The sequence below is a fragment of the Manis javanica genome, chromosome 7, assembly GCF_040802235.1.
Source record: "Manis javanica isolate MJ-LG chromosome 7, MJ_LKY, whole genome shotgun sequence".
In the NCBI taxonomy this organism is placed as follows: domain Eukaryota; kingdom Metazoa; phylum Chordata; class Mammalia; order Pholidota; family Manidae; genus Manis; species Manis javanica.
The window spans coordinates 65,879,407-65,895,293 of record NC_133162.1 but is presented as its reverse complement, the minus strand read 5'-3'; the positions used below and the strand labels follow the sequence as shown (position 1 = coordinate 65,895,293).

At 35.7% G+C, this 15,887-nt stretch overlaps 1 protein-coding gene across 1 annotated transcript in view; it reads right to left on the bottom strand.

The window, feature by feature from the left end:
* The window catches only part of LIPK (lipase family member K), a 75,214-nt gene extending 61,853 nt beyond the window's left edge, over positions 1-13,361 (bottom strand). Inside the window, 1 exon segment of the mRNA XM_073241082.1 lies at positions 12,628-13,361. Coding sequence (XP_073097183.1) covers positions 12,628-12,643 — 16 coding nt within the window. The 5' untranslated portion in view covers positions 12,644-13,361.
* Positions 13,362-15,887: the final 2,526 nt, after the last annotated feature.

The following is a 15,887-nucleotide window of genomic DNA, read 5'->3' as shown; positions in this document are numbered from 1 at the left end:
TTAGTGGCATGAGGTTGATTTAAATACCTTCAATTTTTTTAGATTGTCTCAGTTTGATTCATTTGATTTAATATTAAAGTTGGAATTGGTTTTGCTTCTGTTACTATAATAGTTTTGAGGTAGAGCAGGGACATGGGACAAGCATCATGATAAATTTTTCCTGCCTATGATGAAAAGTGATGAGATATAAATAGTATAGTAAAAATAGGAGGGACTCCATCTTAAGGCTAAGATTCCATTTTAAAAACCAGGGACTTAGGAGGCAAGATTCCTAACATTTTATGGTGATCAGCTTATCTTAAGTCAATGCAATCAGTTCTAAACAATATATTTCTACTGCTTGCAGGTAACCATTATCTTGGAGAAGAACAGTATCAATAAATCCCTTGTGTTAAGTTTATCTTAACAGAATATCTAGAGGACTGACTGTGGAAAATGACATAATATCTCTTATCGGAGATAGCATTCAGTTTTCTAGACTTAAGCACATTTTCTCACTTATACTTCAGGCAAGTAGGGAAGAGATCTCTGCTTTGGGCTTGCAAGTTCCTGCCACCTGGGTGACCCAGATGGGCCCACAGCGGTACAATCATGCTCTTTAGTAGCCTGCCTGAAAATCTTCTTTCTTTGCTTTGGGGAAGTTCTCAGAACATAATCTCACTCCATCCAGTGCTCTGTGGCTCCCCCAAATCCTGGGGTGATAGGGGCTTAGTTCCCATGACACGCAGATTGAAGCAGACACTGGGTGCCAGGTGACCCTGGCTTCAGGAGTTGGCGAGGGATCTGCCTTATGCTGAGTGGGAGTTCAATGAACTTCCCTTTCCTCCCTCTGTCCTTCCTTGCTCTCTGCTTCCTCCATCACTGCTGCCATTCCAACTCTCGCTTTAATGAATTCCTTCTTTACCTACACTCATCTGACCTGTTCATGAATTTCTTTCTCCATCAGAGTGATCAGAGTCAAGAACCCTACTCTGTCCATTGAGGTTTCAGCTAGTGCATGGAGAGAGACCTCCCCAGATACAGGGGCCTGGCACCAGTTTCAGCAGTTTAATTTAATATTCTTATAGATTTATTTACTTTACTTTATTACCATCTTTTTAACAGGTAGTTCCACTTACAAAGTAATATATTCTATTAGCATGCCACTTTGAGTCTCCAAAAGAAAAATAAAACCAATTGGAAAGATAGATTGTGTGTTGGCAGTTTATAAACAACTGAAATCCAGTCTGTGCTAGAAAATCAGGCATTTTTGGGCAAAAGAAATGGACAAGAACAGTTTTCCAGTATTGCATAGTTGATAGTGAACTTCTTCACCAAAGCTTTTTGTAGTGTATCCTTCACCCAAAGGAAATCCAAATCATTGCAGTTTGAAGACTTTTATAGTACTTTGTTTATTCTTATTTAAACTTTTGTCTCTAATTTCCAGTCCCACATAATCTCCATTTTATCCTAAAACATCATTGTAATACTGCAAAGTATATTAAATAGCCTTTTCATATGGTATCATAATAAATCATTCTATTTCCTACTTTTATTACTCTACACTATTCTTGTGAACAGGACTGACTGCATAATAAGTGATAGCCAGCACAAAATGAACATGCAGGGCCCTTTGTTTAAAAGTGAGTAAGAATTTCAAGATGATGACAGCCGAGTAGTAAAGTATGAGGCCCTTTTCAGCACAGAACCCAGTGCTGTTTGTCGCCCACCTCCCACAACCATCAAGTCAGCCCTGCTTAAGAGAATACAGCATGTTCCAGTATGTATATGCACTTCGTTTTTTTCTTATTGTCCCATAGAATTCCACAATATTCACTTTTCCCCTCAGAGACAGATAATTTCTTCAAATTTCTCACTGTTACAAACAACAGCATTGGCACTTCCTATTATGGCATTGTGTGAGGACATAGTTCTAGGACTGAGATCTTTCAGTCATAGGTCATGCAGTTGCTCAATTTTATCATATGCTGCCCCTGATTATTCTAGAATAGGCTATGTACTCCTATCAATAGTGCCTAAAGTACCCATTTCTCCACCTATTTAGTTTGCTAGTTGTGCTGTTATAAAGATCTCTGTCAATCTTTCATTTTTCTGTTCATCTATTATTTGACTCACTGAACAGAATTCCATCTCTCTTTACATATTTACTTTTGCATTAATATTTGTACTTTTGTGGTCTTCTTTAAACTTGTTTCCCAAGCCCTAGATCCCAAAATAACAGGACAAAGGTGCTTTCTCTTCCCCTATTTTAGCAGTGGCTTTAGAGGTTTGCAGAGGGGGTGGGACCCCCTTCCTTGGTTTATCACGAAGGACATGTAGGTGCTCTTCAAGGAACACTTCCTTTTTCCACTTTCATCAAGATTTCTAACATCTCCAGTGTATTAAGGTGGAGCAAGGAAAAGAACAGAGTAACCCCTGCTTGCCTTATGCTGTAGGCTGATCCTGGTGGCCAGTGTATTTACCCAACAGCTTGTGTTCTTGGTGTTAGGGAGATCTTAAACGGAATGCAACAATTAGAGTGGAGTGGAGCTGGGTCCCTGTCTGAACATTTTAAAATCTGTACCTTCATAGGATTTTTAGGGCAATGAAAGTACTCTGTTTTATACGATGCTGTTGGATACATGTCATTGTATTTTGTCTCACCCCATAGAAGATACAACACCAAGAGTGAATCCTAATACAAACTATGGACTTTGGGTGATTATAATGTGTTAGTACAGGTTCATCAATTGTAATGAATGTATCACTGCCTGAGGGGCTTGGCAGTGTAAAAGGCTATGATGGGAAATTTCTTTCTTCCTTTCAATCTTGCTGTAAACCTCAAACTGCTCTAAAAAAAAAATGTCTTAAAATAAAATTTGTGCCTTTAAGTCTGAACCAGGAACACGACACTGTTTCATCAAGGAGGTTTAAAACCTTGATGTCTGCATAGGACTCCTCTTGTTTCGGTTCATTGCTTTGGTGTACTATCCCCTGAGGTTTACATTTTTTATGTGCTCCTTGGTAGGGACCTGGGCTATTTGTGAGCTGTAAGGTCTCTTTTAGTGTATGTAATCCTCTAAAGCTTTTGAACGAGTTTGTGTGGATATGTGCCTGGTACCCTGAATGGCAGGAGTATACTGGAGGTGAGTCAGAGGCACACAAGGCCATTGGACAAGACAATAATCAAAACTTACTTCCTCTGCTAATGATTATAGTACTTCACTAAGACATGTAGGTTTTACTAGAAAGAGAACATTAAATTTGAAAAAATTAAATTTGAAGATCTTACAGTATTTTGTTGAATCTAAGATGTCCTCATCTGTAAAATGTACACCTCATTATGCATTATATTATGCATTCCTAGGAAAGAAAAACAATGTCAAACATAATTGTAAAACGTCAATTGCAAGGAGCATTCTGAATATGGAGATAAGAAAATGTAAAAATAATGTATTTTGAAATCAATTAAATATAGTTCATTATAATACAGGGATCACAAAATCTTTTTGTGATTTTTGTGTAAGAATTTGCTTCATGATTCAGATTTATCTATGGGTTAAAAAATTCATATATTGTGGCATATCATGCAGTGAAATTGCTTAGGATTCTGCAAGCCCCAAATATCTCTTCTTTAAATTTTATAGGGGCACTTAAAGTCCATAGCTATTGGGGAAAACTGTGACTGGTAACTCAACAGCTCTACTTTTCATCCAAACTTTACTTGGTAGATATAATAATGTCCATTTGACAGGTGAGGAAACTGAAATTCAGATGTTATAACATACTTATAAGACTAGCTGATGGAAGGTAAATAATATTAACCCTTCATTAAGATATTGAAAATTTTTTCTTTTTTCCAATTCTTTTTATTGTGTTTATGAAATGATGGTTGGTAACTAAATTCCTTGTGGTGATTATTTCATAATACATGTAAGTCAAACCTTTATGCTGTACACCTGAAATTTATACAGTGATGTATGTCAATTGTATCTCAATAAAACTGGAAAAATATCTGGAAAAATCTATCTCATCGATTACCTTTTGCTAGTGTTGGTTTCCTCCCTTCTCTCACATTTTAATATTTCCCATTAATGTATTCTTCCTGCTCATTCTTCTAGCTTCCTTTCATTTTGTGTTCACTTTAAATACTTAAAAGTATAGCCATTTAGGTTTTCTGAAACAAATTCTTAGTGGCTTCCTGATTGAAACTTCTTTTGTATTAAGGGGGAAAAGAAAAGAAAAAAAGTTATAGAAAAAGAGAATTAACACACATATTGAAAAGCTAATCCCTAGATTAAAGCTAATTGTATAAAATAAAGAAAGAAAAAGCAATATACAATATTCCAAATAAGAAAGGGAATACAATTATTCATACAGAGAGAATTGAAAAACAAATCTAAGGGAATGCTCTAAGACATTTTGTTAGTATTTCTCATAGTGTGTAACAGAATAATCATCTTACAAAAGGATTAAACAACAACAAAATGTTCCTGGTCAAAAAAGTTTAAAAAACCTTTATGTAATACTCTTAGAGGTTCATGACGCACATTAGTTTTCCAGACAATTCTGGATGAAAGGGAAGACTTTATTGTGAAGTGTAAATGATCAACATTAACTGTAGAAGCAATAGAAAACCTGAATAGATCTTCTAAGACTTTTAAAATTCAGTAAAAGATCAATTTGTGAAAAAGGCATCCCACTTACTAGAGTTATAGATTATAGTTCTATCAAATCATTAAAGGACAGACAATTCTTACATTGTATAAACTACTGTAGAGCATTAAGAAGGAGACTTTTCAAATGCAGCCAATGGGCTGGAATAACCCTCATTAAAAAAACAAAAAACGTTAAAAACAACTACAGACCATGCTTACTTACAAACTGTGATACTTCAGTGCTAAATAAAACATTAGCAAATAAAATCCACCAAGCAGAGTTCATTCTAGCTATGCAAATGTACAGTAATATGATGTAATCTTTCAATATGAAAATATTTTTAATGTCAAGACTTCAGGACACAATAAAGGCGTATTTAAGATCTGTGGGTAAAGGATTATCCTCTAAATAGCATTAGGACAAATAACTAAATATTTGAAACAATATAAACTTAAATACTTGAATCATTTCAAATACCAGAATAAATTCCACGTGAATTAAGGATTTAGAGGTAAGTACACTACAAAACCAGGAAGAAATGTAGGTATATATTTTGTAATATTTGAGTGAGGAAGGGCTTTCAAAATAAAGGCAGAAATCATGATAATAAATCATTAATAGATTAAACTACATAACATTTCAATAGTTCTATACTCCTTAAAGTACATAAGAACCATCAAAAATAATGAATTTAGAAAAATCTTTGCAACCTATATAATAGTCAAAGACTTAACAACCTTTACATATAAAGAGTACTAAGAATCAACAAATAAAAGATAGTACTCAATCTGAAAAATGGGAAAAGATCAGGTGTGAACAATTTACAGAGGTTAAATATAGATAGAAATCATATGTATGAAGGAAAGTTCAAATTCATTATTATCATAAAGGGCCAAATCAAACACTGGGAGGCAGGTGAGGCTGACAGAATCTGAGAATGCACATGTGCTATGGCAGATGGAGTGACCTGAGGTTACCTAGGCAGTATGAGGGAGGGAAGAGAATTAGGTGACTGCTCACCTTAGCTCCTCCCCACCCAGAATTCTAAGGTCATTTGAAAGCATCACACTGAACAAACAAGATGTAACAAGCAACCTCATTTTTGTTTCCAAGGAATATTTATTCTCCAAGAACAACCACATTTCAATTTAAAATAAAGATTTTAAATTTTAACTAAACTAAAATTTAAAATTTCTCCGTCTTCCCTACTTGTGCTTCTGTCAAACCTGCCTCAGATCAGAAGCCCACTTAAGAAAACGAAATATGTTGGCACAATCTTTCTCCACCTAGTACTTCTACAGTTCTTCCAGTTTCTAACTTTGGCTTCTAATCCCACCTGAGTTGAGACACAGAAGGAAAAAAAGGGGAGCAAGTTCTTACTAATTGTCTTGTATTATCAGTGCTTTATAGACAGGATTGTATTTAAAACTAGCCATGAGATTCTTTGGAGAACCCAATCCATAGCTCCGCAGATGAGGTACACACATCTCTATCTGATGATAACTTCAGCTTCTTTCTGCTGATGGTTTTGGTTTCCAGGCAGTCCTTCTTGTAAAGGTCAAAGACAAGCACCTGGTGAGTGTCTGTGGCACACATCTAACCCGCTTCTTTCCTAGCTTAAACAACAGCCATCCAGGACACCTCTAGAGATTCAGATTTGCAGGTGGAGTCAGACACCAGGCTGCTGTTTTGCAAAGGGCAGGGGATATGCATCATGCTCTCCAAGTCACCCTATTGAAGTTCTTCCCTAAGGCATGAACTGAGGGGCAAGCACCTGTATCTCTGTCCCTAGAAAGAGGAAGAATGGGCAGGGAGAGGAAGAGGTGGAATTCACAGCACAGGAATAGGTTTCTCCAAAAATCTCCTCTGAAATCCACAATTTCTGACCTTTTCAAATCTTTGATAAGTATGTTGGAGAAGGTCATCGAGAGGACTTGACTGCCGGTTGACCCATAAGTTGGACCCCGGCAATCAGCTGCTCCTCACCCCCTCCTCTGTCCTTAGAATGTGTGTTCTGCTTGCCCCTCTAAACTGGAAGCTGGCCCAAGGACACAGCCTTGAGAGAGTAAGGTGGATCTATGGGTCTTGTGGGCACCCAAGACAAGCCTCTTAAATAGATTCCCTGTTTATTAAACCTGCTACCTTCCAATCTGGAGTACCCTGCCTCCTTCTTCAGCCTCTTGCTCTCTGTGTACGGGGCCAGTTTACAAACCAGCAATGTATGGGAATCTAAGAGGTAAAATGCTTTCTCTTCCCTTTAGTGTAAGTCTTGCATGGAGTCTACCACCTTCACTTTGGGATATTGTTTCTATTACATTGGATCTCTTAAGAAATTGCCATTTTAACACCCCCAGGAACTATTACAAACATGAGAACTTGCTAGTTCATTTTAGCCCACTGAAACCCATTTTGGTTTCTAACCTCCAGAACTGTAGGACATCAAGTTTGTGTTGTATTAAATCACTAAGTTTGTGGTGTTCAGCAATAGGAAAGTAACACATCCATTTGTTTATCTCTCCCACTGGATTCTGAGCTCCTTAAGGGTAGAAATATTGTTTGATTCAAGGGCTTTAAGTACAAGCAAGAATGTATAAGATGTCACATAAAATTTGCCCAATTTATTTAGTAAGGAAAGAGGTGAAATGTGAATATGATACATTAACAATCATTTTACTTTTTTGAGTATATCAAATAAACACAATCAAATAAAATTGTCACTTTTCTTTCATTAATTGTTTGAATGTGAATTTTATTTCAAAAGAGAAAAGAAGATTATTTCCAAATTCAGTTTATATTTACATTAAACTTTCACTTCTCTCCCTCTGTCTGTCTGTCTTGAGGTGCCTCATAAAATGTCTTCATCGAATCATGGAATTTGGAGCTCATGGGATTCTTAAAGATTATGTATTCATATTTCTTCATTTAAAAGAAACTTGTACTTTTGAGAAGCTAGGATTAAGTGAAGATTTCTGGCAGAGCTAAGGCTAGAACTGATTTCCTGTCAAGTAATAATTTTACTAAATTACTGTCGATGAAAGTCACATTACATAAATATATGTACATGTACATATCCCTGTGTGTGCATACTTGCACACAGATGTTCACAGAATATTCATAAATTCTGGAGATTATGAGGTGAATATATCTTTGAGGGTCCATTTTTTTTCTAGCCATGCACAAGACATTGGTGGATATAGTGGAATTGGTAATCTTTTCATGTTGATTCTGAATTTAGAGTGTTAAATTTGTCCTGGTTCACAACTCACATATGTTGCTTGCATTTTTTTGAATATACCAAGTATTAGGTGACAACAATATTTTTAATAGAGATTTACTCATTTAGAGACTTATAATTCAGTGGTGCAAGTTCAAAATGTGCACAAACAACTGTAAGAAAGTGCAGGAAGTTCCTTTTAAAATTTTTGATAGGTACTATGGTTGCTCAATGGAAAGGAATCCCTTAAAAATACCTGGCTCATTTGATAATGAAAAGCCAAACTTCAAAGCAGAGATTCATCTAGTAATTATTAGAGATACATTAATTATATTTGAAAAGTGATGGTAAGAACTTCTTGTCCAGTAGACATTTTGGACGTTGATAATGGAAATCAAGTGCTCCGAAAAGAGCATTCTGAACACCACAGTGTGCGGACGACTCTGGGCTTCTGAGTTTATGTGCAGATTACACTGCACAAAGGTGACATGTAAGGGTAACAAGAATAACCAGTTCTCTCCTCCTCTCCTCCAGTATTTGTGGCAAATAAAATGGGGAGCCTCATTTTACCTGGACCTTGATGGGCAATGAGTTATGTCCATGGAACAGGGCTTGCTTCCACTTCAATATTTAAAACATTTCTAGAAGATACCCTCCTCAAATTTTGCTTTAAATTTATTTACTCAACACGTATTTACTGAGCTTTACTATATACAGGGATTTTTCCAGGTAGTGGATATCTAGTCATGAATAAATAAAAATCCTTACTCCTGTTGAACTCATATTCTAAAAATAGCCAATGGGCAAATGGCTAATTTTCAATATTAATAACTAAGCATAATGCTCTGTCAGACAAGTAAATAAAGTCATGAGTGCTGTAGAACTATGCTTCTCAAATTTCAATGTGCATACAAATCACCTGGGAAATCTTGTTAAAATGAAGGTTATGATTCAATTAGTCTGGGTGGAGTCTGAGAGTCTTTATTTTTAACAAGCTACTAAGTGACACCAAAATACTAGAATTTGGACAGATTTGGGGTAACAAGGCTAGGGTGGAGACAGTAAGTTTGGAAAAAAGTGCCTGGATTTGAAATTTTACTATGTAAAAATTTAGCAAGCTCCTCTGTTTTTTTTTTTCCTTTTTTGTTAATGAGGACAATTATGATAATTATGATGATATAACTACCATTTATTGAGCATTGTCCATGGGCCAGGCACTGGGCTGTTTTTGACCTATATATATTAATCCTTACCACAATACTGCAAAATATGAATGATTGCTCTTGTGAAAAAAACTGTGCTTGGAGAGATTAAGTAATTTATCCAAAACCACTCACCCAGGCAGGTGTGGGAGCTACACTCTTGCTCTTTACACATTTGTAAAATGAGGGAAAAAAGTAAGTGTGATGATACATGTAATGTGCCTAGGGTTGTCCTCGAAGTTTTGTAGTTGTCAGTGACCTTTCCTCTTTAGGAAAGGTCTGGATTATATGTTTAACTATAGTCAGAAAAGATGATATCAGATGAGTTGAAAAGAACTGGGGGCAGGGACACTCTAGGAAGCTAATGTTCTTAAACCCCATTTTTCTTTCCCACTAGATCCATTCCATTTGCCTAGAAGTCATTGTGGTTGGTGGACATGTTCTCCCACTGCCCTGTTCCCATGGAATCGGATGAGTGTGGTTGCCAAAAGGAGCCCAGTCCTACGCCTCCCGGTCTCCTACTCAGTCGTTCAGGAAACTAGGTCTGTCAGCTGCACTGCTCACACCTGCTCCACCCGATCTGTGTTTCTTAATCCTCTCCCCGTGCCAAGCCTCTTCTGACTAGCAACAACACCGCCATCAGGGACTCTGTCCACCTCCCTTGAGGTGCAGAGGGGAGGAGAGGCGTCATGTAGTGGTATATAAGCATGTTTGTTGGTGATTATAAAAATAGAGGCTGCTCCAATGGGCCAAGAAACATAAGCATCCCTGGCAGCTTATTAAAGATGCAATTTCCTTGAGTCCCACTCCAGAAATACTGAATCAGCATCTCTGGACATGGAACTCTGTGTTTACCAAGCTGTCCAGGAGATTATGATGTGTTCGAAAATCTGAGAAGCTCTGATGAAAAGCATCATTTTCGTAGGAAAACACTTTGCAGGTTCCAAACAAACAATTTAGAAATCGGCATTAACCCTGATTAAGTGTAGACACTGTGGGCTTTATGAAAATGAGAAGAGACAAGTCCCTTGTTTCTGGGTAGAGAGCTATTGATGCTGTCTTCAAGGAGCAGATCAGATAGTAAAGCCTCCCTCTATCTCTTCCAACTTCCAGACAAGGACTTATCTGTACATTCTTGGTCAATCCAAGGCTTCCATGTGTACTTTATTTACGAGGATAGAAAAAACTACAGATGTGCAGAAATACTGAAGTTTGATTGTTTTTTCCAGAATTTGGGTTTATTCCTGACTTTATTTCAGCAATTATATTTTCACTAACATGATGCCTATATTCAGAACAGACTGATAATATGGTTAATAAAAATACATATTCTAATTTTTGTTGTGGCTTTGTTTCCAGCTTAGCTCAGTCAACCCAACTGTCAAGTACCACTCGGTACCCAAACGTGACTGCCCAAAGACGAAGCTCAGATCTGCAGGCCTGTGTTCCTGAAGCATCAGCATGGGGTTTGCACACATTAGAGTCACTGCTGATTGAATTAAGAGAGGCAATTTTCTTGTCCTCTTCAAGGAAATTCTTGCTTATTATTTTAGAAAGCACAATGCGAAAGAAAAGCCCAAAGTGATTCTATGAAAAAAAACAAAAAACAAAAAACCCGTTGTACCCAATAGCTGTTTTACTCCAGTGCATCTTTACATTGCTCACCCCCACCAATCCTGAGGGATGGGAGATATAACATAATCATGAATGAGGTAGTGGTGGTGGGACTGTGTTTTATTTTTTTTTATTTTTTTATTTTTTTTATTTTTATTTTTTTAGATAAGTATTTTTTATTGAAGGGTAGTTGACACACAGTATTACATTAGTTTCAGGTGTACAACACAGTGATTCAACATTTATATACATGATAATTCTAGGTACCAACTATCACCATACCAAGTTGTTACAATATTTTGACTATATTCCTTATCCTATACATTACATCCCGGTTACTTATTTATTTTACAATTGGAAGTGTGTACTTTTTTTTTTTTTGTGAGGGCATCTCTCATATTTATTGATCAAATGGTTGTTAACCACAATAAAATTCTGTATAGGGGGGTCAATGCTCAATGCACAATCATTTAATCCACCCCAAGCCTAATTGTCATCAGTCTCCAATCTTCTGAAGCATAACGAACAAGTTCTTCCATTGGAGAACAAATTCTTACATAGTGAATAAGTCACATGGTAAACATTACAAGGGCAGTCATCACAGAAGCTTTTGGTTTTGATCATGCATTATGAACTATAAGCCGTCAGTTCAAATATGAATATTCAATTGATTTTTATACTTGATTTATATATGGATACCACATTTCTCTCTTTATTATTATTATTTTTAATAAAATGCTGAAGTGGTAGGTAGATACAAGATAAAGGTAGAAAACACAGTTTAGTATTGTAAGAGAGCAAATGTAGATGATCAGGTGTGTGCCTGTAGACTATGTGTTAATCCAAGCTAGACAAGGGCAATAAAACATCCACGTATGCAGAAGATTTCTCTCAGAATAGGGTGGGGGAGGTTCTAAGCCTCACCTCTGTTGATCCACATTTTCTCACCTGATGGCCCCCCTGTGACTGTGCCTGTCTTAGGTTGTTCCTCCCTTGAGGAATCTTACCCGTCTCTGGCTAACCAGTCATCTTCCGGGGCCATACAGGGGAATGTTAAGTTGGTAAGTGAAAGAGTGGGACTGTGTTTTAGAAGATGTGTTAGAATCCCTAAAGGTGAAGTGAATATAGTTTGAGGAAAACTCCACAAGTGATTTTGTAGCTCTTCAGTTGGCAGTTGCAGCGATATGCCAGTAAAGTTAGATAGATGCTAGATAGTGGGTATATCTAGTTATATATATATAGTAGAATAAAGTCTAATTCATGGTAGCAACAATACCATAAAATTCCTAGGAATATCTTGAAGAAGAAATGAAAGATACCTATGTATAAGAAGCTATACATTTTTACTAAGACCATACAATCTTATTTATACAATTTTAACTATCATTTTTATTCACAGCAAAGTGAATAAAATCCACACATACAAATTTTGAACGAGAACATTCTGCTAGAAAAATTTTCAGTTTTTAAAGAATTATTAAAAAAACTTAATGCAATTTTAAGCAAAATCCCAGATCCCAGTGATTTTTTTTTGCAAGCTTGCTGAAAATATATGTCCTACTACTAATAAAAAGGCAAGACAATTTAGGAATATTTATTTGACTATTTATGTAAGAATATTCAAACTAGGGTAACAAGATGGGAATTACCCAACTGTATATTACAATGGATTTGAAAGCTATTAAAAACTAAAAATGTGGCATAGTCTTAATCACAGATCTATGAAGCAGAACAGATAGGTCAAAAACAATTATAACACGGCAAAACATAATGCAAAATATATTGTATAGTATATAATAAAGATGATATCATACAATCAGTGGAGAAAAACTGCATGTTAATGGTTAGAACAGGAATATGAGTTGGATTGGTCTTGTGATCTTAGAGGAAAAGCATTACACTTAGCAAGAAGCATTGGTATAACACATTTTCAAATTCTGAGATAATAAAAAAACTTACCCAAAATTGACACCATAAATAATGAATTGCAATCTGGATTCAGACCCAGCTTCAAAGCCTTTGTTCTACTGTTCTTGTGGTAATGAAGAAAAAAAAAAGATAAGGAATAAACACTGGGAAAAAAACGTTCTCACCAGCCCATGTTTATATCTTCTATATAAGCTAACCAAGGTTATAAGATCAATAAGTATTTTAAACTGTTTTAAGGATCAAGATTCTTTTATTAAGAGCCCATTTGCTTGGCTGTGCCCTTTGGCTGGATCACTTCAGACTGACAGCGCAGTTACTTAAATGCTCAGTAATCAACCTAAGTCAGTTTCCTAATTGTGCTGCGTTTTGAGATCAGCTGTCAAAACAGGAAGAGCTACATCCTGGATCTTTTGAAACCGGGTCCAGCTTGAAACTGGGGTCCAAGAGAGACTTTTTAATGAGGACATTTGCCTTAACAACTTGGGCACACATAAGGACTTTGTGCTGGTGTCTTCCTGCAGAACAAGTGGCGGACATGGTGCTTCTCATTGTTTGACGGTACCTTACTGTGTATTTGATCGGAGCTCCTCTGGGTGGATTTGTCTTTCTGAGTCCTCTATGCTGCTTATTCATAGGATATAATAGAGATTTCAGAAAGAACTTTTAATTGTTAATGAGGATAGTGACCTCATTTGGAAGTGATGTAAATGAAATCAAATCCTGACATGGACACACCTCCCCATCACATACTAATTATTCTTGAAGGCATACCTTGATACATTGATAGGGTGGTGAAAATCCAGGGAATGGCAACACCTTCCCAAATATATGAAGATATTATTAATATTACAGGTCTGTCATATCATGATGGAAAAAGACTTTTTCAAAAGAAACTCAGAAATAAACTTGATTTTGATTTACGAATTAAGCCCTCTGTTGGTTAAATGAAACTGTAGATTGTGAGAGCCTGCTTTGTTCGATTTGGTCAGGAGAGGTGGAGTCACAAAGCTAAGGCACAGGGATACTCCGGCTGCATGTAAAGTTGAGAACGGGGACTTACAGTATTGATGGTATGGGAGAAGATGACAGCAGGAGGCATTGGGAGTGGAATGCTATTGGAAATACAGTGCTCACATAGATTGAGCTTAATAGGGCCTTTTCAGAAAAAAAGGTAAACATTAAAAGCTTAAATGGGGATATAAATTGGAGATACCTTATGGTCTTAGAGGACATGATTACACTTGGCAAAAAAAAGAATCAATATAAAGTATTCTCAAGGATGAATTACATTGTGGTGATAAGGAATATCATCAATAAAGATATGGGAAGAAGGAAAAAAATCAAGAAGGAAGAACTGGTATGATGGAGTCTTAAGATACTGATAAACCAAATAAAATGTATGGGAGTGTTTATATACTGACTTGGACAAAGTAATTTAAAAAAATACATTTATGAGACAATAATGGACATGTGAGCATTGCCTGGATATTTGGTAATACTAAGGAGCTTTTTTGATTTGCTTGTTTATTAGGCATGATATTGATATTGTGGTAATGTTTTTAAATCTTCTCCTATTTTAAATCTGTAAATAATAAAGTATTTCTAGATGAAATGATGATATCTGGATGTTTGATTTAAAACAATCTGTTGATGGTAGTGGTACAAAATAATATAAAACAAAATTGGTCATATACCAATAATACTATAGGCTGGAAGATAGATATTTGGGGGTTATACTATGTTTTCAATTTTTGTGTTTGAAAACTTCAAAAATGAAAGTTTTGAAAAAAAGTAACTAATAAGATGATGAAGTAAATTAAACTCAGGGATCTGTAAGTTTTCTATTAAGTTTAGGATTAGGTTTTGTAATAATCAACTCAATCCCAAGTGTGTGTGCTGCTTACATGTGGTTTTAAGAGAATCTGGCACATTAAAGAAATGTTATTTGTTAATAAAAATTAGTGAAGACTTTAATAATAGAGGCAAATAATAATAAGCTTCAATAATTAAACAAAAATTCCTAAGTGTCTTCCTGTGCCATGCAGTAGGGAAGAAAAAATGAGAAGCATGGAATTTATAGAGTTTATGAATCTAGAAGCAATGATAAAAATGTATCACACATACCTACTGTACAAAGAGGTAAGAGTGGTAACCAAGATAATATTGCCTGTGTTGCATGGGATCATGTGATTTATTTGTTTTAGGACTTGATTTGTTAGTATGGAAGGAAAATTAGACAAATTTGGGTTTGGACTCAAGCAGACCTGAATTCAAAGCCTAACTCCACTGTTTACCATGAGATTTTGCATAATTGATCCTTCAGCAACCTTATTTTGTAAAATTAGTATAATACTACCAATTTTGTAGTAGTATTTGTGGGAACTGTGATGTCACATATAAAGTACTTAGCAAGGTGTTAGTTTTCTCTACCATCCATTTGTGAACTTCTCTAAGACTTAATTTCAAGTGTTTTTTTTTTTAAGATGTATTTTCCCCAGTTTTTAACACAGGGACTTAACCATGCTAATCAAGTGAGCACAAGCACCTTCTGTTGATTAAAAAGAATAAATGACTTGGATTAAGTGGAAAAACACAAGCAAATCTCCAAACCTACCCTCTGTTGGCAAATTTGGGTAACTGCATAGTTACTACCAGATTTCTTTAGATTGTGAATATGAAAATATTATTTTAAATAACAGTAAGTAATAAGAGTCCTTTGTCTCTGACTCCAGAGTTTCCTGTCTCCTGCCAACATTCATGAAATTGTGGCAAGCCTCCTTTGTACCTCACAAGACTATTCCCATCTGGCAATTCAGAGCTACTGAACCAGAACCCTCTAAATAGATTAGATCTTCCTCGTGTTAGTTGGTTCTCTGAGTGTTTCCTAATCACTTAGTTTAATATAATACCTTATGACATTCCTGATATTTTTTTTACCAGGGATTATTACTACCTGACACTATAACATGTATCTGTTTATATTTTATTACCAATCTTCACCACTAAAATGTAAGCTCTATGAGTGCCAGGAGTTTGTCTTTTGTTCCTGCACCTAGAGTAGTGTCTTTCCTGATAAAAATATTTATTAAGTATAAATATTGGTTAAATGAATAACAATGTAATATAGTCTATATAATTTAAGTTTATTAAATGAATATGAATAATTCCCACAAACAGTATAGATTTAATAGAACAAGAAGCTTTTTTAAAAAGTTCAACTAAATAGATCAGTTTTGGCCTGTTTTGATAATAAATTCAGCCACATTTTGTTTTATTACTTTGACATGCAT